Genomic DNA, 24,185 nt, shown 5'->3' with positions numbered 1-24,185 from the left:
TTTATAACATGCCTTCTGGTTCTTGCCTTTAGCTTATTATTTAGACTGTTGACCTGATTATAAACTCCAAGGCCTCAGCCACAGCTAATGGGGAGGACTTAAACCAAAAAATGTCACAAAATCTATATTATCAGTGACTCTTACCAATATCTTTCTTTCAGTAATGTCACTGTTCTAAATGATATGTTTTGAAAAACAAAATGTTGGGGATGGGGTTCTAAATACTATCAGCATTTTAAAAACACTAGCCACTGGTCACATGGTAACCTATTTCGCTTTTCTAAGTCACACAAGATTGATTTTAGATATAATATCAGCCTATTTCCAAACAAAGTACTTGAAGATCTTTGAAAGGCTTTTTGGAACATTCTAAGAATCAATGTTGGATTGCAAATCCAAGCTATTAAGATAAGCATGCATATTCATTTAAAGAACTCAAGGGGAAATACAATTCTTATTGGTAAAAGGAGCATAGGGAGTCTCTAAGTGGTGATGAAATAGTTAATTTTGCAGAACATTATTGATAAAGATAGTTTTCACCAGAAAACTGATTTCTTACACTGTAGCTATTATTCACCTTTGTGGGTGGATAATGGAGTAACATTAATATTAATAACAATTGAGGGCCAGTTCATACAAGCAGTAGAGCACACTTGCTCTTGAAGCTGCAGTGAGAATTTTGAAGATAAAGCTAAAGTCTGCTTAGCTAGTGTGCTGGGATTTCAGAGACAGGGACATGATTGTAAATGACTCAAGCCTGCCAACATTCAAGGCTATTTTTTTTTTTGTATACAGTTCTGCTGAGCAATTAAAATCATTCAACATGATTATTACATAAATTGAAGCCAGTGGCGATGCAACTTAGTCAACGCTTAAATTTTAGAGCAGAACAGCCGAATGCGAAGAAACAAAATGTGGAGAATGTTATAATGGCTCTAAAGATCGGTCCTGCTGACCACGAGGAAGATATTGGCAAACTCATCTTCTACTAGCGTGGGTTCTCTCACCACTATTTTCTATTCTACTCTCTTCAGCTGCATTCAGAAAGGGCATTCATAAGAGCACCTAATTCATTCTCCTCATGAAACATGAATAGCAAGTATTAATCTTCCAGTTTAAGCCATCTCGCCACATGGACTGAGGAGACTATATGCACTCGGAGCAGTGTGGGAGCCATTGGTTCATAATGAAAACTGATAGAAGAGCAACTTAGAAGACAAGAAATTAATATTGCCATATAATTAGAAAGCTTAAGAAGAAATTCAAAACAAAATCCGCTATCTAGATCGAAAGTAATTCCTTAGGAATAGAAAGAAACACATAACACCATAGACAAAGGGGTCCAAAGATCAGAATTAGCAAGGCCATTAACCAGCAGTGAAGGGTGACCTTGCCTTCTGATATGGTCCAGAGAAAATATATAATGTTCCAACATTAAATTTCTTTCCTCAGTAGTAGGGAATAAGTGATTTTTAAAGTTTAACATGTATATATTTTATTAAAACATTACTTTTGTGACCAGAAAATTACGTGATGCATTTTAAAGTCCTGTTCCAGTAATACAAGTAACTATTAGAGAAAAGCCAATACATGAAAATTTCTGTAGTTTAAGCTGTTTTGGATATAAAACAAATGGTACACACAGGGGACAAAAAATGAGGACACCAGCACTACCAGATGGAGATGAGCGACCTTCCCCTCTTTACAGACCAATGTCCTGTCTTCAAGCAGAAGGACTGGAGTGGACTTTCCAGGCGGTGTAATCTCCTTGCTGCTTCCCATCCTATGCCTTTACCTGTAGTGCGGCTCTGATGTTAGTGTTTCCTCTACTAACTCACTCATGGTATACTTCAGAACAATCTCTCCAGATAAAAATTATTACAAAAGGAGGGTTAGCTCTGGGTCTGGCATCTTTGCAGAGAACCCAGGCTGCAACCCACCTCCTCTTTCTTGTGCTTGTCCATTTTGTGATTTTCAGCTGTAAATGAGGAACTACCTCATTAGCACCTTTCAGATTCTGCAAATGACGGCCCTGACTCACATCAGATCTCCTTTTTTTTTTCATGTAAGGCGCCGGGGCAATGATAGCAACAACCACACCAACATATCCAGGGGCATCACACCTGAGCTTCGGCACCCAGTCCATCACAGGCTTTCATTTAACACTCGACACAGCCATAAAGCGGGTGCTTACTGTTTCAAAGGTAAGCGTCTACACAGCAGGAGGGCGATAGGAAATTGCCATTGCTCACATACCCAGTCACCTTGGATTCGGGTAGAACAGTGGTCTTAATAATCTTACCTATCTGACCACCAAAGTTCCAGTGAAGTACTTCATCCTGAAGTAAGAGTGATAAGAAAGACTGAGGGTTTAAATAGAATCATTTTCGGGATTCTCTGTGTGTGTGTGTGTGTGTGTGTGTGTGTGTGTGTATGTGTGCGCGTGCGCGCATGCGCGCACGCACGCACAACGTTTATATGTATGTGTTCATGTGTGAAGATCAGAGGAAAACTTTTAGGAGTTGGTGCTTTTCTTTTACTGTGTTGGTCTAGGGAATTGAACTCAGGTCATGAAGTTTAGCAGAATATGTCTTAACCCGCTGAGCCATCTTGCCAGCCCCAGAGACTCTTCTCATCGGTTTCCTATACAGAATCACTCCACAACAATTTAGTCTGGAAATGAAATAAACAGAAAGCTGTGGGGAAGATGTCAACAGTGTTATCTGATCCCACTGAAGGGCTGGAGACAATGATACTTTAAACTATTGTCCTATTAGAAGTGGGACAAAAAGTGTGTGTTTACTAGTGGGCCAACTATCTTATAAGAACATAACCAATAAAGAAGATTCAACCTCAGAGGATGTATTCAGCAATCCCAGGGCATTTATTTATTTATTTTTCTTCTTTTCTCTCTGCCTGCTGATAACTCACCACTCACTTTCTAGGTTCTATTGTCACATTCACATAAAAAGCCCAAGAGAAGGCAGGAGTGGATCTGGAGGACGCAGGAAGATAAATGTCTATGTGTATGAAATTCTCAGAGAGTTAATAAAACTAATTATGTTAAAAAACAATCACCTGTGTAGGTTTTATTTTATTCATTCATTTGTCTCCTTGTTGGACAATAGCCAATTTTATCCAGGGCACCAGCCAATTTATATTATGAGTGCATTCTGAGGGCTATGCAAGGTCATGTGAGCAAAGTTCACTTGAGTTCAAGCTGTGACCAGTCACAAGGGCAAGGTCACCTGAGTTTAGACTGTATACAGTCACATGTCATTCTGAATAATAATTAAACCCAATTCTTTTCCTTTTCATTTTTTATTGAGCTTTTATTGAGCTCTACATTTTTCTCAGCTCTTCTCCCTGCCTTTCCTCTCTTCTCCAACCCTCTCCCAAGGTCCCCATGCTCTCAATTTACTCAGGAGATCTTGTCTTTTTCTACTTCCCATGTACATTATATCCATGTAAGTCTCTCTTAGAGTCTTCATTGTTGTCTAGGTTCTCTGGGATTGTGATTTCTGGTCTGGTTTTCTTTGCTTTATGTTTAAAATCCACTTATGAGTGAGTACATATGATAATTATCTTTCTGGATCTTGGTTACCTCACTCAAAATGATGTTTTCCAGTTCCATCCATTTGCCTACAAATTTCAAGATGTTCTTATATTTTTTTCTGCTGTGTAGTAATCCATTGTGTAAATGTAGTACATGTTCCTTATCCATTCTTTGGTTGAGGGGCATTTAGGTTGTTTCCAGGTTCTGGCTATGGCAAACAATGCTGCTATGAACATAGTTGAGCACATGGCCTTGTGGCATGATTGAGCATCCTTTGGATAGATACCCAAAAGTGGTATTCATGGAGTCTTGGGGAAGGTTGTTTCCTAATTTTCTGAGAAATCGTCACACTGATATCCAAAGGGGCTGTACCAGTTTGCAGTCCCACCAGCAATGCAGGAGTGTTCCCTTTACCCAACATCCTCTCCAGCATAAGTTGTCATCAGTGTTTTTGATCTTGGTCATTTTTACAGATGTAAAATAGAATCTCTGAGTTGTTTTGATTTGCATTTCTCTGATGACTAAGGATGGTGAGCATTTCCTTAAGTGTCTTTCAGCCATTTTAGATTCCTCTGTTGAGAGTTCTGTTTAGGTCTGTACTCCACTTTTTTATTGGATTATTTGTTCTTTTGATGACCAATTTCTTGAGTTCTTTGTATATTTTGGAGATCAGACCTCTGTCTGATGTGGGGTTGGTGAAGATCTTTGCCCATTCTGTAGGCTGTCATTTTGTCTTGTTGACCATGTCTTTTGCTTTACAGAAGCTTCTCCAATTCAAGAAGTCCCATTTTTTAATTGTTTCCCTCAGAGTTTGTGCTACTGGGGTTATATTTAGAAAGTGGTCTCCTGTGCCAATGTGTTCAAGTGTACTTCCCCCTTTCTATTCTATAAGGTTCAGTGTGGCTGGCTTTATGTTGAGGTCTTTGATCCATTTGGACTTGAGTTTTGTGCATGGTGATAGATATGGATCTATTTTCATTCTTCTACATGTTGATATCCAGTTATGCCAGCATCATTTGTTAAATATGCTTTCTTTTTTCCATTTTTTGCTTCTTTGTCAAAAATCAGGTGTTCATAGGTGTGTGGATTATTATCTGGGTCTTCTATTCAGTTCCATTTGTCCTCCTGTCTGTTCTTATGCCAATACCAGGCTGTTTTCAGTACTGTAGCTCTGTAGTAGAGTTTGAAGTCAGTGATTGTGATGCCTCCAGAAATTCTTTGATTGTACAGTATTGTTTTTGGTTATCCTGGGTTTTTTGCTTTTCCATATGAAGTTGAGTACCATTCTTTTGAGATCTGTGAAGAATCTTGCTGGGATTTTGATGGGCATTGCGTTGAATCTGTAGATTGCTTTTGGTAAGATCACCATTTTTACTATGTTAATTCTTCCTACCCCAGAGCATGGGAGATCTTTCCACTTTTTGGTGTCTTCTTCATTTTCTTCCACCAAAGATTTAAATTTCTTGATATACAAGTCTTCCACTTGTTTGGTTAAAGTTACTCCAAGATATTTCATGCTATTTGTGGCTATTGTGAAGGGTGATATTTCTCTGACTTCTTTCTCAGCACATTTATTATCTGTGTACTGGAGGGATACTGATTTTTTTGAGTTAATCTTGTATCCTGCTACATTACTGAAAGTGTTTATGAGTTGTAGAAGTTCCTTGGTAGAATTTTTGGGGTTGCTTATGTAAACTATATCATCAGCAAATAGTGAGAGTCTGACTCCTTCTTTCCCGATTTGTATCCCCTTGATCTCCTTTTGTTATCCTTTTGCTCTAGGTAGGACCTCAAGAACTATATTGAATAGATATGGAGAGAGCAGACAACCTTGGCTTGTTCCTGATTTCAATGGGATTGCTGTGAGTGAAACCCAATTATTAATGGCTACATGTGGCTACAGACACCAGCGGGCTCTCTTTCTTGTCTGTATATATCAACCTTCTAGGTCTCTGGTCTCTAAGAGACTCAGAGAGTCTCAATTCCAAGGGATCTTCTGTTTCTTCAATGCCTGTGAAACATGAGGGTCTTTCTACCCTGTAATGGCCATAAGCAGTGCATCTATGGCTCTCTAGAGCTCACTAGGAACTATGTTGGTAAAACCCAACAGATATTTAGAAGAAGAGCTTTCACAGTTTATGGGATTTAGCCCAGAAACCCACACATCAACCAGTTATCAACTGTTTTTTTAGACATGTCCATCCACATTTGTTAATGTTTAATCAAACTGCAATGGTTGTGAAAACAAATGAAAAAGAAATCAAATTAAACTTTCTCTTTGTTGTTTTCCTCCTAACAGTCTAGCTATCAAACCCAATAAATCAAACAGTGGTCTGTGTTGAGAACATGGCCCCACCACGCATGATTTTTTAATTTTTTCCTTCCCCCTCAACCTGTTCTTTTAGTTTAACTTCTTAAAATTATTCAAAATAACATCTTCACATTACTGGAGAACCCTGCAAAGACAGCTCAGCTTTAAGGAGGAAAGTTCATTTTTTCTTGATTGTCTCTGTTCAACAGCAAAGAAAACATAGCCCTGAAGTGCCAAAATCATGCTACTTATCATGATTTAATAATGATTTAATGTTCTACTTTAAATATTCCAACATGGAAAATTTGATATATGTGAGGCTATGCATATGCATAGGTTAATTCTTTCAGTAATTCTGGGGATGCTTGTTACTGGTCCTTAAATGTAGGATCAACATCTGGAATGCTTATTATACTGTGGGTTAGGGTTGCCAGTGAAGTACCCAGGGGATGCTGATCTTATTGCTTCATGTACCACTCTTTGACAAACATCAAAGGAACAGTTCAGACTTTAGGTATAGATGATAGGCTTATTAATCTTATTAAGCATTCATATATGTGGGAAGAGGGAAAGGTGATGTTTATAATAAGTTCTATTATATTATATATAAATATATTAGTGAATACATGTAATAATTACTATGTGAAAAACTATTATCAAAATTTACATCAGAGTCTACCAGAAAAACACACAAATGGAAATCCTGATGTGGCTTGTGTTTCTTCTCCCCTGTACAATCAGGGACAGTCTCTCATACCAGCATCGGGCTATTTTGGGGACTGTGTTACATAATGCATGGGATGATGGGTTGTAAATTACACACACTATTATGATCACAGTCAGTTCTTTGTATCTGCAGATCTAACCAACTGCAACGAGAAAAGACTTAAAGAAATAGTGTTTGTACTGAACACACACATCCACAGAGAGCTTTCTTTTCGTATCATCCCCCAAACAATACTGTTTAACAATTATTTACATAGAATTTACATTGTATTAAGTACATGTAATCTAAAAATACTTAGAAACACATGGGAGAGTCTGTCTAAGTTGTATGCACCTTTCATAGACGGTAAATGACTCCCATGGTTACCAAGCTACAACTGTACATAGAAACACATCCGGTTAATACAGAGCACATTTTCAGACACACTGCTCCAGTGCTGAGTTTCCCTTCTTCCACTCATCAGAGGAAACGAGGACTGTGAAGGTGCTCTGGTCACCACTAAGAATCTCCTTAAACTTTGCTAGACCACGAAAAACAATTTCCCTTGCTATTCTTGTTGTTGGAGTGCTCTTCAAATTTTCCAAATCCCAACCTAGAAGAAATACAGCTAATAGATTTCATAAATGAAACATGTAACCACTTAGCAACGTCTCAAACACTGAGCCAGGAAGGTTTATCTCATTAAGCTTTCAGAAAGATTCCCGGCATTTCAAAGTCAGCTGTGCAACTGGTTCCAGGGCCTCATTACACCGCTCTGAGGCTTCCAGCTTGGATCCTCTCCTGTGGTACTTCATTCATCCTCTGGCAACTGATGCATTCAACATGGGTCAGGTGACAAGATGCTTAAAATTGGAAACATTCTATTTTGTGTGTGGAAGTAGAGTCCTGAGAGCAATGGTAGAAATCAAACGGGCGCACTTGTCCTTGAAACCTAAGTGAGTGGAGACAAAATGCATAACCCGACAGCAGCAGCAGAGAAAACTAGCCCTGTCTCATAGCCTCTCTCCAGCTATGTGGACTGGGACAATTGTTAAATTAGAACACATATCAGTCACTTCCCCATCACAGTAGGGTAGCAATGCCACCCATTTCAAAATCTGAGCCTCCTGCAACACCAAGTCCTCAACTGTTTTCTATTCCTCATCTGTCACTACTACCTAAGCATTTATTCGGAAAGCACAACCCAGGGATGGAGACTTGTCCACAAAAATAATGATAGAAAATATATTCCTGGCCTATGATACTATTGATTTTTGTTGTCGCTTTTTTTTGTCTGTTTTCTTCCCCCAATCTACAGAGTGAATCCAGATATAGTCTCCTCGTAAATAAGGAAATCAGGGAATTAGTATGCCAAAGCGGAGCCACGCTTCACAATTTGTGGGGCCTCTAATATCATGGTCCACGTGGAAAAGCTATTACCTTTCAGGATTAAAGAAATTTCTAGGGGGAAAAAGTAAAAACACAGCCTTCCTTGCCTATTGGTTAGACTTAGTATTAAATTATCTGTGATCCTTTAAAAGTAATAGCCTGTCAGGCAAAGCCTGACTTGTTTTGAAAGAGAAGGAACACTGAACATGCTAGAGACTTAGCAATTAAAGGAAGGAGGGGCAGTAATTTATCTAGTTGTAAGAAGGAATTAGTTACTTTCTCTCTAGAAGTATTGTTAACTATGATTGTCAGCCATACCTCATCAACATGGAAATTAGATGACAGTTTTGTCGCAAGTAGTTGAATATAAATGGTAAGCAGATTCTGATTGTAACAGTCGCTTTAAAATTTAAGGAGAAAAATCACTACCCTTAAATTCACCTGGACTCTATATAGATCACAGAATGAGAGTAAAGGCTAGCTTTGGCTATCTGGTTGAGCAGCTACTCTATTACATGACGTCATTGGTACCTAGTGAATTGCTGCTTCATCAAAAAGACTTACTTCTCATGAATTATGGCACTGTATGTTAATATCATAGTATTGTTCAGTTCATAAGGTAATGATAATTCAGTAAGAACATTGTCTCTGAGCTCACTAGGCAGGTGTATCTACTTCAGGATGCACTGTTTGCTTCATTATCCTGAATGATAAAATTTTGGGGAACACACAGATAATTCCTTTCTAGGAGGGTCAGCTTTTTAGTCCCCCTTCAACCTCTTTTTTGGGTTCTCCCAAGCTCTTCAGGATTCTTAGCAGGAAGCATTCATTAGATGGAGAGAGGGTAAAACATGCATTGTGAAAGATTTGCCCTCAGAGGCCAGAGGCTCATTAACACAGTCACCTGGTCACCTGTCGTACTCCTGTTGTGGACGGGGACCATGGAAGCGGGCAGCTGCTGGCACTCATTAAGATGCCAGGTAAGAAGCATGCACAGCAACCGCTGCCGCTGACAATGTTTCTTCATTTGCATCTATGCATCCTTATCATAAAAAGGATGCTTTACCATGTCCTATAATGATATTCTCTAAGAGAACCTGGTTGTTTCTTTTCAGTCATATTAAGATGTCTCCAAGGTTTGAAACTACTAAAGGACCTCATTGATGATTCCTTCTCAGTAGCAACGAGAAAAGCTGCCAATAAAAGGCATTTTATGTTCATATGGTGAATAGAAAACATTTTGGGCACAGACATCTTATACACAGCATATAGAGTTATTAGAGGAAAAAAAACCAGTCTTTTCTTCTTTTCTCTCTCCGTTCATCATCTTCTTCATCATCATCTTCTTCTTTTTTTTTTTTTTGACATTTGGCAGATTTTTCTGACAGACGCTGAGTAATTAATGTTTGAAACAGAGATGCAAGGGAATGCACAAGCCATTTCCTTACAAAGACTCAAATTTATTTTAAAAGTTAAAAATAAAACAAAACATCCAAACCTTTTGTTTACTTATAAAATGTCCCTGACACTAAAATACCTTAATCACTCAGCTTCTCTTCTCGTGATAGCATAGAAAAGCTTAGGGCTTTAAACTTGAAAGCATTCTAAGTAAGGCAGAAAAATGTTTTTACCAGATGTTATCAAAGTCATTAATTTGTATGAATTTTTTTTTAAGTCTGCTTGGGCTGTGTTGTGTTAGCCCTCAACAGTTTTATTACAAGGGGATTTTTATATACTTGTTATAAATAATCTGGAGAGATATTTTGTCCAAACAGCCTCATAAAATATCTACCCAGACAACAAAAACACATGCCTTAGATAACTTCCTATAGTGAATCTTCCTAACCTGGTATTGAGGCTCTTTCCGACAAAGAATTCTTTCAGTCTTCGATTTTTATGGAGTAGGATTTGAGCAACATTATTTGAACAATGTGTTAGCAAACTCAATGTAAGGGGAGCATTGCTTAATTTGGTATTTTAAGGCAAACAACATCCCAGTTTCTGTGAACGAGAGGTGGAACAAAAAGCCACATGAATATCCTTAGGTAGCTGTGAACTGTTCATGGGAAATGAAAGGAAAACTAAGCACACCACAGATGTCATGAAAAGGCATACATTAAGTACCGACCACTGGGCCCTGTCCTCCGCGTGACTCAAACACATTTCCTCTCTGTTTTTAGAAGCCCGGCAGCAGTACCTTTTTCATTTAGGTATTTTGAAGAACCTTGAACACAGAAATCGGGGAAGAAACCCCAGGTAAGTGTAAATTGCAAGCACTCTGGGAGTGATACTTAGGGAGATATGGTAAAACATAGCTGTGGGGAATGACTAGGCAAGGGTATTCAGCCAAGGCGAGGCCCCTGCCTCTGGTGGGTTTTGAAAGCTGCACAGTAAAACTCCTTTCTCTAGACAAAGCCAAACACTTAGACAAATCTGAAAAGTCCACACAATATGAGAGACACTAATTATTCAATATGTTGCAGAAACCAACTGTACCAACTGATCCTTTTCTCATTCCCTGGCATCTGTAGTACTTATAATTGGACAGGTACAATCTCAGTGGCCAATTTCATATCACAGCTAACAAAGATTGCTTGAGACTCTTAAAGTTGTTAGATTTTTGTTCCCAAAATAATGTTAATTTTATGCATTTTCTGCCTTCATTCCATGAGGATAAATCAATGGTGCTACCTTGTAAGACAGGAGTAGACCGTACATATGCATCTTCTGTACCATGCCACGGCGTTTTTCTTCCTACATCACTATGGTTTTGAGGACTAATAGTATTTGTTTCTGGTAATCTCAGACCTTCCTCCCAGGGTCATCAGAACAACTAGTGATATCCATTTATGTACTCTTAGAAGAAGGGCAGTTGATCGTTTGTCTAAGAAAGATTAAAACAAAACAAAACAAAAAAGAGGTAAGAGAGCTGGGCCCGGAGTCATGAGAGTGAGAGAATTAGCCCTGCCCGACCAGTTGCAGCACACAGAATGGGCCCTATACCTTGCCTGGGCAACACAGTAGAGCTAACCCTGTTGTCAGAGTGCTAGTGAATCAGACCTGAGGCATGAGAACAGGAGAACTGACACTCCTAACCCCCTTGGTTGCCCCCTACAGCAATGGGAAAAGAAAGTTCTGCATCTTTTCTGGGCAAACTAGTAGAGCTGGCCTTTCTTGATGGTCTGAGTGTGGATGACCAGGATCTGAGGACCTGAGAGCAAGAAAACTGGCCCCGCCCCTTGCTGTAGGCAGCATTGGGTGAGCCAGCCTGGGTCATGACAATGAGGGAAAGCCAGTGGGTTGGACAGTTCAGCTATCCCCAGGGCTTCAAACCAGGGCTATGAGTTGGTTCACCTGAACATCCATTAAATCTATGAACTGTTGGAGCATGTGAAGGGGATGAACCTACAGATCCAAAACAGCAGGATCTCCATGACACAGGACAACGGGATCATCTACGAGGAGCCCCAGTGAGAGCCCACTATTGGTGGCAGCCAGAGACCTTGCGCCAGACCAATTATTCTGGCAATGGACACTTACAAACAAAGATGAATGGACTACAGGGTAAACTGTGTGTCTCGACTGGCCGCATTACAGCTTCCGTGACAAGATTCGTCTCTCTCTCTCTCTCTCTGTCTCTCAGTCTTTCTGCCTCTGTCTCACTTTGGTTTGATTTTTGCTTTTTCTTTTAATTGTTTTTTTGGGTGTGGGGGAGGTTGCAACGGTAGAGGGTGGATGCCTGGGGACAGGGAGAGAAGTGGGATCGGAATGCATGATGTGAAATCCACAAAGAATCAATAAAAATTTAAAAAAAAGCTTTAACCTCAGGGGAAAATAAAAAAGAGCTTGTTTCAAGTTACCACAATGCTTCTTTCAGTTGGCTCACCATGATGAAACATCTTTTAGAGCATTTCAATACCAATCTGGAGCTTTACTAAGAAGTCTAAAAATATTTCCTATATGAAAAGATCTGTGATCACCTTCACTATCGGGGGAGGCTGATGGAATTTACTCATGTTCTGGTAAATTTGAAAAAGTGCTTTCACGAAAGAAGATTAACTCATGTTCATCGAAGGTCCTTTGCTTGTCTCCTAGAATTGAGCCACTACTCTGAGATCATGAACACACTAAAAGCATAGATCATTTTCAGTCAGCCTAAGGAGGAAGGCAGAGAAACCACCAACATTTTTAATTATGGAAGGCAGATAAAGGCTTGAAAAGTAAGAGCAACAAAGGTATGAATAGATACGCTTATTACACAGGAAGGACATTTTTCTCAGATGTGTAGTGTTATGCACAAGCAGATGCTTTGATTTTGAAAGGAACAGAACGGTGTGTTAGTCTGGAACTCAAATAGGACTATACTAAATAGTCATCACTGGCAAAATGATGGTTAAGGAGAGGACTATCAAATAATACTGAATCCTGAGAAAGTATTGGACCTATGAAGATAATTATGTTTAAGGATCTTTTAAAGTCTCACATGTAAAGAGTAAGCTAGTCTTTGGTGTTATATTCTGTAGTCACTGTTCATAAATATATCCATGGTGAATTCTAGTAAGAATTATAATGTGTTCAGTCTGTACATTTAGTTTCAGCATAAAGAAAAAATGGTGCTTACAGCCCACAGTCATGTGTGCAGTCTCCTTGGATAGGAAAGGAGACATGACAAACAGTTCTAAGCTATAAACAACCATTATTTGTACCTTACAGCTCTTATGCATCAGCTAAAAGAAATAGTTCTTCATAAGCAATATCCCATACTTATGCCCATAACCTTTATAACTGCAAATACAGAGACAACTTATCATACCCCAAGCTCAAGTATCATGTCTTCAGGCAACTTCCATGCCTTAAGTAGGCCCCATGAAGTGAAATGCATATACATGCACATAGGCATACCCTTGTGTGATTCAGTTTATGTTCAAGAAAAACAATGCCATCACTTATTCCCCTCGGTGTAGGATATTTTGACTTGGAAACAGATTGGATTATACTTTGCACCCAACATTCAGCTTTTTCTTACTAACTCAGATTGCATAATGCCTATCTAAATTTGTCAACCATGAGTATATAACAGTTAGTGAAGATGAACACCATTTTAATAGAGCCTAGATATGATCATTGATCTTTATGAAGCAAAGTAATTATCTCATAAAATAATTAGCTATAAAATCCATTTAAACAAACTAGTTCTTTAAAATATTTCTTCCAATATTCTAATTCAATATTTCCTGTGATTAGGTATGGTGTGATTACCATATGCTAACCTTTGGAAATTTGTAGTCCCAATTAGATTCAATGAGCAGAAATATACTTGGCTGAAATGTTCCGAAATTTAAAAATGGCAAGAATTATTCACAATTCTATGAAAACATATATTAACAAAAATGTGCTCTTTTGCTCCTTTGTTTGCCTTAAAAATACCTTTCTTACAAAGCCAAAACATAATAGTAAAATCTGTTTTGCTTAATGGAGCCCTAGCTGCTCAATTTCCATCGTAGGCTCTTTATTATGGGGTTAACATTGCACAGAATCTCTTATGTTTCCATTACTCTCAATTTTTTTTTGCATTGTGGAATTAAATGATAGCATGAAAGAGAAGCATGACAGTACTTATCGGTTGAAGGTTCTGCTCTCTAAGATCAATCACTGGGAGCCAAGAAGGAGCCATCCTGAATGATCCCCAATGCAAATCTGTTGCTGTGGCACTTTTGGAGAAAGATCATTCACTGCAAGCCATGGGCAGCTGTATCTGAGACCTGCCGTGGCTAGACATTCTTGAGTATCTTATAGCCAGAGCCTTCATGGCATATTGCCAATAATAGAATGTATTTTGGGGAAAATACTACTCAGTGGTATCCAAATAATGCTAATTTGTATTAATAAATTGTCATTTTGCCAACTTCTTTTAATAAAGCAAAACCTGCTCATCATAAATTTCTCATTGAAATCATCCATGGGATAACATGGAAAATCTGAATGACGCACACTTGCCTAAAGACACACTGGATCTCACTGTTGGTTTTAAATTCAGCTCAATCCATTATACCACCCTTTTATCTTTGCACAGGAAGATGGTTTCTTGAAAAATACAAATTTCCCTCTAGCTGCTGCAGCTGCTCCTACTGAACATCCTGCATTTCCAGAGAAATCACATCTACACATACATGTAAAATCAGGAAAACAAGCTGCTTTATTGCCCGATTTAAAACAAGCTCAATCAGAGAAAAGATCAACTGCTACAATATACAACTTGATGAGCAGCTGAAGCTGAAAATATACTCAGATGCAGCCATAGAATCCAGGATGTATTCTCTTTAGGGATGTTTGCGTAAGACAAAGGACACTTCTTGCCTTACCTTTCCTGAATCACAGAATCAACACGTGGGATTCATTATGGCTCATATAATCTTTAAAAAAAAAAGCTTGAAAATGTTCTAGAATATCACCCCAGGCTCTGATTGTAGGAAAAAAGGAAAGGTCTTTCTTTTTGTAAATTTGAACCAAAAAAAATTATACTATTTAAAAAAGTTCTACCATAAGAATTTTAATGAGAACAATCATTATCCCATGCCAGAAATAAAGCATATGGTCAACAATCACCTTGTCACCAGTAAACATGTGTCAACTCGATAGTAGAGCAAAAGATAGACTAACGAATGACACAGATTCAATCAATCAGCATCAAATCATCACTGCAAAGGCGGACAGAAAGAAGACACTAAAGGCACGTGGCAAAAGGGAAATGAGCCTTACTCTTGACGGTAGCGGTCCGGGTGCAGTTGTAAAGAATGGCCAGCTCCCCGAACACTTTCCCTGGACCCATGGTGCACAGCTTCACGCCTTCTTTTGTAACTTCAACCTTCCCATCTGCAAGAAGAAGGCCAAACATGTTATCTTAACTCTCTCCCATGTTATTTCATTTGCTGCATCTTCATTATGCCATGAAAAACATTGAGCTTGTTTAAAAAAAAAAATGCATCGGTGAACCAATTTAAGTTTTCCCCAAAGGACGATATATGTAAAGCAAGAAAAATGTGTGGTTAAGAATCTCATCTCAAATTCTTCACTAGCAGATTTAAAGCGAGACTCAAAGAAAAGGCTAGGAAAAGATGGGGCAGAAACAGGAGCATATGAAACTACTCCATATGTAATTTTAGTAAACCACGGTAATTCCAATTTTAACATTATTTTACATCCAAAAGCAAATTCGAGTAAGTGGGCACGCTTTCTACAGCATGATTCGGACTTGGAAAGTCTCATTTTGAGCAAGGCAGTTATTATAAAGAGAGAAATTACTCTGACCCCTGGGCATTATTTAATTGCAGATCTTGGTATCTTTTTATTTGGAAACATCTTATCGACTAAGGCAAACTATTTCTGTGCTTTCCAGCCTGTTAAGTGGACTGTCAGTTAGATAAAAGCAACCATAAAGCAGGGGGACTGTTTATGCTCCACAATGAGCTGGGAAAATAAAATGCTAAAGAAGGAAAAAGCTAAGGAAACACGATACGCTGGGCACATATATTGCTGCACAGAAATAAGGAAGGCAAGTGCTATTCATGGGGGATGTAGGGGAGAACATTCATTTTAAAAAAGTCATAGCTGTGTGGCCTAAAATTTCCATCACTCAACACAACCAGGGGAGAAATAAAAAGCAAGGCATTCTATTCTAGACATAATCCTCCACTTTTGCTATTTTTCCAATCTCTTATCCATCATCTGAGGTAGAAAAGAAAACCTCTCACTTGGTTAAAAGAATGAAGCCAGGACTGATAGTTCCCAGTGTTGTCCTAACTTCAGGCCCCACGCACCAGTGTCACAGCTGTCCCTTTATGGCCCGGTTTCTGTAATAGCCCTTTTCTTTTAAAGTATTGAGAATAAATTAATTCCCGTATTTAGCTAATCAAGTTTAATCATAATATTGGCTTTAAAAAATATGATTTACCTTCATACACCCTTTGAGGTGTAAGTCTTAACCATTAAAGATGGTTCATCTATGCATCTGGGAGGTACCGTCTACCCTGTAGGAAGTATTCCCTCTGAGCCTCAATATCTAAACAGTTTCTGTGGACAGGGGATTTGAGAATAATTTGAACAAAATCCAGAATCTACTCGCCATACTGGAACTGAAGTATTCTGTATAACTAAGCTGTGAATTAGCAGCTGTAATGATTCCAAAGGTTAGGAACTGCTTTCACTTACAACATGGATCAAGTGTTCTCCAGCTTTTTCAGGCTCACTTACTGACCATAGCAAGGGAACTCCCTCTTTCAAGTTATGTCAGCCAGCCTGGGGAATTTACCTATTCATAAATATAGTGTGTCCTCATTTGATTTTAGGGATGAATCTGTTCCCTAAAAGTTTCTTGTAACACTCAAGAATGAGACAGAGCAGATTATAGCATGGTAGTCGAGAAATTAATACATTATCTGAATCAGACTCAGAACCGAATTTTCTTAGCTGTTTGGTACCAACCCTGTGTCGTTTGGTAAAGTCGCTTAGCCTTTTGGCAGTTTACTTTCTTCATTAGTAAAAATCAATAAAGCTAGAATATCTATCTCACCAGATGATTTTTACATTTAAATAAGATAAGGCAAGTAAAATACTTAAGCCTGTAATAAATGTCTACTACATGTCTGCTCTTATTGCTGGTGTAATTTTCATTATGTTTGTTTATCATTTAAAGGTAAGTAAGAATTATTTACAATATATTCCAATAGCCCATCAGCTACTTCAGAAACAGAGCCTATGTAGGAAAACAGGTTTTCTGTTTTAATCAAAGAATTTGTTTTTCGATTCCCTCAATGAAGTGTAACGGTGGTGAGGAGCAAACCTTTGAACTCAAATCATTACCAGACCAAGAGAAGAAAACAGAAACCCTAGAAAATCAGTGGTTCACCTGGGAGAATGGGAGAATGCTCACACTCAGCATAGTGCAGACAACATTTTATGGTTCTCTTGCTTCAGAGGCTACAGACTTGAAGTTGGAGGCTTCCGAGGTTTAGAAGTAATAACTTCTCAATGCATTATAAAACTGTCAATCTACAGCTTGTAGTATAAATGATAAATATAATTCACACTGTAAATATAATTAAAACAAAACCTCCACTGCTTAGAGAAGAAAGGAGTAACTATGTGAGTCGGCTTCTCTGTCTTTGAGGTTAGCATTTGAAAGGTTTTAGTGGAAAGAAACATCTACGAAGAATCTATCTGAACAGTGAGAATTACACTATCTCTAGCAACACCAGCCCAATAAAAGACAAGAATCAACATTAGGACTGTTTTTTGCTTGTTTGTTTGTTCAGTTGGTTGGTTTTTTTTTTATTGATTTTTATTGAGCTCTACATTTTTCTCTGCTTCCCTCCCTGCCTCTCCCATCCCCCTTTCAACCCTCCCCCAAGGTCCCCATGCTACCAATTTACTCAGGAGATCCTTGTCAATCTACATGGAAAGTAGAAAAAGGACTCTTGTTTGAGCTAGAGGTTTCTTCAAGTAAATCCTTGTACCTTGGTATTAGACCTAACTTATGAAATATAGATGATTCCTCATACAGGAAGATGAAAGTGTCCAACTACCACCATGAGCAACACTCCCAGTCCTATAGACATCCTTCCTTTCTAGACAAACCGTACTCATACAATCATATAACATCTGTCTATTTAAATGTATGGACAACCACTCATCTTGTAAGCCACTATACCATCCAATTTTATGGCTTCCAGAAAGCTCTTCCCTGAACACTGTGAGACTCTAGTTTTTGGAATTTACACACAAATTCACTTCTAGTTTCAAATTATTTTCCCAATCTTTTTTAGACAGAATCCCATTGTGTAGATCAGACAGGCTTTGAACTCTCAGAGATCTGCCTATTTCTGCCTCTTAAGTAAAAGGATAAAGGTATGCACCACAACACCCTGCCTTATTTTCAAAATCTTATTTGCCTAATTTTCTTACACCTAACTGACCTTTTGTTGAAAAATAGGTATAAATAATACATGTGCTAACTATTCATTTATATATTAATAACTGGTGCTGGCAACAGACATTTATATTCCTTACTAATTAGAATAGTTAAAATAAATTATTCAATATTATACTTGATAAATACCAGTTTGTATATATCTTTTCCAGGTCAATTTACATATTGGACAGTCAGTATGACCACAATTACCAAGGAAGTATAAGGGTCTGCTGTCATATGATAAATGATGCTTATTTTAAAAACTATATGTTTTGTTTGTTTCTTTAGTATTATCTTTTATATTGTGACAGGGTGTCATATAGCCCTAGATAAGCTCAAACTTCTATGTAGCAGAGGATGATGTTGAACTTCAGATCTTTCTTCTTCTAACTTCAGAGTGCTGGAATTACAGGCACCGGCCACCATGTCCCACACAGCTTAAAGCACTGTTTTTTTGTTGCTGGTGTAACAATTTAATAAACAGACATAATTAAACCAGAAACAGAAAATGCTTATAACTTGTTACCCTGAATCATAATTTGTTTGCTTATTTTCCTCCAGATGTTGTGAGAATGAGAATTAGTAACAGAGAGGAGGGACAGATCAGAGACTCATATGACAGAGGCATTCATGGCATGGAGGAGCGCTCTTTCAAATGTAGAATGGTCTGCCCTGCAAGTTCTATGTTATTATGATTTTTATTATGATTTTGAAACATAGAATGGTCTACCCTAGAAGTTCTATATTATTATGACTTTTTAAAAATAAATTTGGTGATTCATCTTGGTCAATTTCTTTCAGGTCAACCATAATGATTATAATTTCTATTTCTTTTAAAACAAAGATGAAATTAACCATTATTTATTCATAACTATTTTAATACTTCAATTTGACTCACAAATATTTTAGATTTCAAACAAGACTTTCTAACTGGCAGCAGAAAAGTACTTTTCAAACTATCTTAGGTCTAGACTATTCAAAAGTGTTCCTTCCCTTTGACTAATCCCAATGTTCCTACAAACTATCAGAACTTATTTGGGAACCAATAAATCTAAATCTAGTTCATGTTAATATTCTACATTGCTCCTAATACTTTACTATTTTTGTTTTATAATCTGATATCCTCTTGGTGTGACTTTTACTCTGTCCTCTGGCCATCATATGATATGCAAAGAAACATACAACTGATTTGGAGTTTTCTAAATTGCTAATGTGGTTTGCCTAGGAGAAGAGGTTGAAAGAAGTGGGTGGAAGGTGTTCAGTATTATTTATGGCTCTGTTCTTTCTCTTACTCCTGCCACTGTCTTGAATAATTGACAGGTGTATCATAGTACACTGAATACATTATTGATTCTACTTCAGGGACCATATGCCTATTTGTGATCTGAAATGGGCTGAGTCAGAGAACCTAAGCCTGACACTTTTAGAGGCATCACTTTGCGTTCTGCTTCTGGTGCCCTTTTATGTGCATGACCCCGGGGAGATTCCAAGTGTTAAGAGAGCTATTAGGGAGCATCTACACTTTTTCCTATGTTTTATAAGAATCAGGAGTCTCAATAAAAAAGAAAGAAACTGAAATAATAAAGAGATGCCAAATACCTTGCTTTTGTTTATTCTGTTTTTTTCTAATGTAGGGTTTTGAGCCATAAGGATTCTCTTGATAAGTAGAATTAACTTAACAATTTATTACTGGCAGCTAGAAAGAGAATGGCTGTCAGCAACTGATTGTGAACACTGTGTTCAGTTGCAACAAATTCTTAACATACTGATGACAGCTTCTTTGGCCATTAAAAGGAAACAAGTTTTATATCTAAGTTCCCATTCACACAATCCCATCTCCTTCCTTCCCAAACATCTTGAGTATGTGCTTAAGATTTTGTAAGTTAAAGGCTGTAGCTATATGATATTTGTTCTCTGATAAGGATTTGTGTAGTTACTAGACTAAACAGATCTTTCCGCATTCTGGTAATTGAGCCACTCTGCCATCGGCAAAGATTCACATTCTTTAGGGAGAGGAGTTCATCTCTGGGTCTTCCTTTTCAACCAGTTAAAGATTCTACCAGCCCTGACTTGCAGGGTCATTTTATATCAGAGGTGCTGTCACTTAGGGAAGGATGCAGAAAGTGACAAGGCCGTGACAGGGAGAAATAGAGAGAGAACCCATCCACTTCCCAGGAACAGAACACAGACTTAGAGATTTGGCTTCTCTCCATACTTGTCATTCATGTCTTCCTTAATCCATGATGGGGGGGGGGAGAGAAACAGGGAGGGAGGGAGGGAGGGAGGGAGAAGAGGAGGGAGGGAGAGAGAGAGGAAGGAAGAGAGAGAATGCTTTTCCTGTAAGAAGTGAGTTTGTTATGAGTGAAAGAAAGAGTATCAGAACCTATCCAGTAGCTGCTCATGATTGCTTTCCCATCCCAATCGATACGGTTTCCCTGGATCTCAACTCCTGTCCCTTAAATGATGTGTTCTCCCTTCAAGGGATTAAACTTTTTTTTTTTGAGTTTCTGAATAAATATCTTTGTGAAATTGGATTGTTCCAGTATTATAGATTTCCTTTAAAGTTTGCTTTTAATTACTAGCTGATTCTGTCTTGCTAATCAGTGTCTTGGTAGACATGTGTACACATCAAAGTTTCCTTAGGCTGTTTTTGCACTCATGCTTTCTATAACCATTGATGTTCACACAGTATTGTTATTACGGCAAAGCCTCTCGTTCAAAGGCCATTTTAACATATCATAGCAATATACTTTAAAGATTTGTTTTTACTTTATGTGTATGAGTGTTTTGCTGGCAAGTATGAGAACCACGTGTGTGTTTGTTGTCCATAAAGGCTAGAAGCAGCAGCAGATTCCTTGGAACTAGAGTGATTGACAGTTGTGAGCAGCTCTGTGGATACTGGGAACCAAGTAGAGGTCCTCTTCCGAAGCATCATGTGCTCTTAACCACTGGGCCATCTTGCCAAAGCCACATTCATGCTCTTTAAAGAAAGAACAAGCAATGCTCATTATCCAGTCCAATAAAAGAGCACTTAAAGGGTGAGAAGCTCGCAGAGACTGAGGGTCCGTGGAGGAAGACTTTTACTTCTTCTCCTTCTGTTAGATAAATCTGAGTTCCTACCTGGTCTTGACTACAATAAATATATTTAACTTATTTTTTACTGAACTAAATTATAAAATATTTCTAAAAACATTGCACACAAAATAAAATAACCACAACAATCCTTGTTTTCAGAATCAGAAACACAAGTGAGCTCTACAGCACTAAAATAGTTAAAAGTGCAGGCAGAAAGGATGAACATGAAGGTATCCGAACCCCACTTCTGTTTCTTTTGCTTCCAATTCCAATGTTATGCTGCATATAGAATACCCCCCCCCCCAATCATCTATGAGGAAACTGACTGATATATGAGTGATTTGGACAGTTGGCGACAGAGAGCCTTCTGAACAATCTGATATTGCAGCAGTTCTGTCCAAAGAGATATTTAAAGGGAAGAAAATTTCTGGACCTATTATATATGGGTCATTCATGTACCTGTTCATAGGCAGAGTCTAGAATGCTTTTCCCGAGGATCAATATTACGATTTTTCTACACATTATACTTTGAAATCCTAGCAAAGTACCCAGAGAACTCAACATAAATGTTTGTGATTTTTTAACTTCTAGCAATGAGGAACACTAAAGACAGGCCCGAGGAAAGATGTGCACAACACGGGAAAGCAGAGAAAATAGAATATTCATTCCTGAAGTAAATGAGAATTGAACAGGTTTTAATTCAATCAGTTTATTAAACCAAGGTCCAGCAATGGATCACACAGTCTCACTCTATTGTTTCTATAATGCATGATCGTCTTCATCAGTCAACACTGAACAGAGGCCTGGGGAGATGGATTCATGTACAAGGATGAAGACATGAACTAGATCCTGCACACCCATGTAAAAGCCAAGCATGGTGGCCCATGCCTGTCATCCCAGCCCTGGAAGGCAGAGACAGGAGAACCATGCAGTCTTATTAGCTAGCCAGTCTATTCTCATTGGTGAACTCTAGATTCATTGAGGAACTTGACTCAAAAAATAAGATGAAGAGAGATAAAGGAAGAAAACCACCATGAACCTATGGCTCCAGAAATTTCTAAGGCAGATTAATAAAACAATATTACTAAGATTAGGGTGGCATCATTTGTTTTCCAAACATACTTGAGAATTTCATAATGGCACCATTGACTGCCTATGGGATATTGTTATCTAACTTGTAAAGCCTAGATTACCTCACTAGCGAGCTCACACAGGAGATTTTACCTTGTAGGGTTACAAGAGTTGAACTATATGATACATTCTCTAAAATAAAAAAAAAAAGAATAGGCTAACAATTGTTTTTATAGAGAAAATTTCTGACATTTAAGTTAAAAAAAGAAAGAAACAAAAACAAACATACTTTGAGGTGGTTTTAAGGAGGAAGATCCAGGAACCACAGTTACAGCTCCTAAACTTTAGGAGTGGGCACAGACAGTGAAGAGGACAAGGGAACGTATAAGAAACCAGAGTCCAAGGCTAGTGGGAAAGTTACACAGTATAAGCTGGAGGACTATTTTCTTTAAATTTACCTTTTCTTAATTTAAAAACAAGCTTTTATCATTTTATATACCAATCCTAGTCCTCCTCCTCCTTCCCCTCCTCCCACCTTCCCTGCACCCAACCTCATATCTTCTCCTCAGAGAGGATAAGCCTTCCCATGGGGAGTCAACAAAGTTTGACACATCAGTAGGACCAAAGCCCTCCCATCTGTATCTAGGCTGAGCAAGGTATCCATCCATAGGGAATGGGCTCTAAAAAGCCAGTTCATGCACGAGGGATAAAGCTAGAGGATTATTTAATAAAAGGCATGACTGATGAATAATCAATTACTTGCTGCCAGAAGAAATACACTGCTCCTTTCTTCATCTCTTAGTAGTTGGCATCATGACAACAGGAAACTTTTGAGGAGAGATGAAAGCTGAAAGGAAGATCCATTGCTCCAGATAGTTAAACAGCAGAAGGGTTAGGGCATGAGAGAAACTTGTGGCAACAGGAGTTGGCGGAGCATTAGATGGGGTTGTCACATAAATTATGCAATGATAAGGACTCAGGAATTTTCATCCATCTTAGGGGAAGGTGTTTGCCTTCTCACAGAGGTACTTAATCTAATTTTCTCTCTCAATTTTAAAGCCACATTTCAAGTAATGTTTCTTCACTTGTATTATTTCTTTTTTCTTAAATCCATTTGATACTTTGCTCAGGCTCCCATGAGGGAGAAAAAAAGGAGTTTTGAAGTGTGAAGCTCTAAGCTGATATCCCGGCACGTGTTACGGTTAGACCTATTGGATCTTTTGGGTCGAGAGTTCTGCTTCAGTACACTAGAGAGAACAATCACAATTCCACACGATGAATGCGTGAAAAGCATGTGAAGGTTTTGGTATGTCAACATACACCCCAGGTGAGGCGCTAAGCATGTAGTTCCTGGTATGCGGTTCTGAAGATCTGGGGGACATTAACTCCTCAGAGGTAAATACCTGTAGTATTGCCCAGTGACCCTACTGGGCATCCACATCAGAGCAATCATTCTCCTATGCAAGCTTGAAGATTGCACTTTAATAAGATTATTTACGCAGCCCAGAAGCAGAAAAACACCCGGCAGTGCCAATCTCTCTCTGTTTGCTGAAAACACATACATGCCTTTGCTATACTGTATCTCTCACAGTGCTAAAATGCATTTCCTACCACGAGACTTTATATTTGACAACCTACTCTAGCTGTACGTGAAGCGCTATGTGTCTCCCCCCTCCACATGAGACTAGGATTCCCCACAATACGTAATAGATGTGTAGCCATACTCACATGTTTTTAAAGGGAGCAGAGAAAAAAAAAGAGTAACCACTGATTTCAAAATGCTCTGAATGTTTAAAAAACACAAAAAGGACAAATTTTGAGCTCCTTTTCTCCAAACCAATTGATCATAGGTTGCTGAACTGGGAGCGAGAGGACTAGGTTGGAAAGTTGCTACTCATGAAAAAATATATAAATTTTTATCTTTAGCACCTCTGTAGGCAGAGTAAGATCAGGATAATTTTTAAGGTTTATGTTGCTTTTTACTTATGTGTATGCCTGTTTGTCTGTGCATCTACACATATGCATGGGTGCTGACAGAGCCCATAAGAGGCCATTCAAAATAGAACCAAGGTGATCTAAAGGGGCAGCAAGTGCTCTTAACTGCGGAACC

General features: G+C 38.4%; 1 protein-coding gene across 2 annotated transcripts in view; it reads right to left on the bottom strand.

Moving 5' to 3' along the window:
* Prkg1 (protein kinase cGMP-dependent 1) overlaps window positions 1-24,185 on the bottom strand; it is a 1,122,235-nt gene that overhangs the window by 663,276 nt on the left and 434,774 nt on the right. For both annotated transcript variants that reach the window (XM_041660894.1, XM_041660893.1), the window contains exon 3: window positions 14,722-14,835. In XM_041660894.1, the coding sequence (XP_041516828.1) occupies window positions 14,722-14,835 (114 nt within the window). The remainder of the gene's footprint in view (window positions 1-14,721; window positions 14,836-24,185) is intronic.

This window comes from Microtus oregoni, unplaced genomic scaffold, assembly GCF_018167655.1.
Source record: "Microtus oregoni isolate MIOR12 unplaced genomic scaffold, Mior012 000012F_ref0000307, whole genome shotgun sequence".
NCBI lineage: Eukaryota > Metazoa > Chordata > Mammalia > Rodentia > Cricetidae > Microtus > Microtus oregoni.
This window is presented reverse-complemented; position numbering and strand designations above follow the sequence as displayed.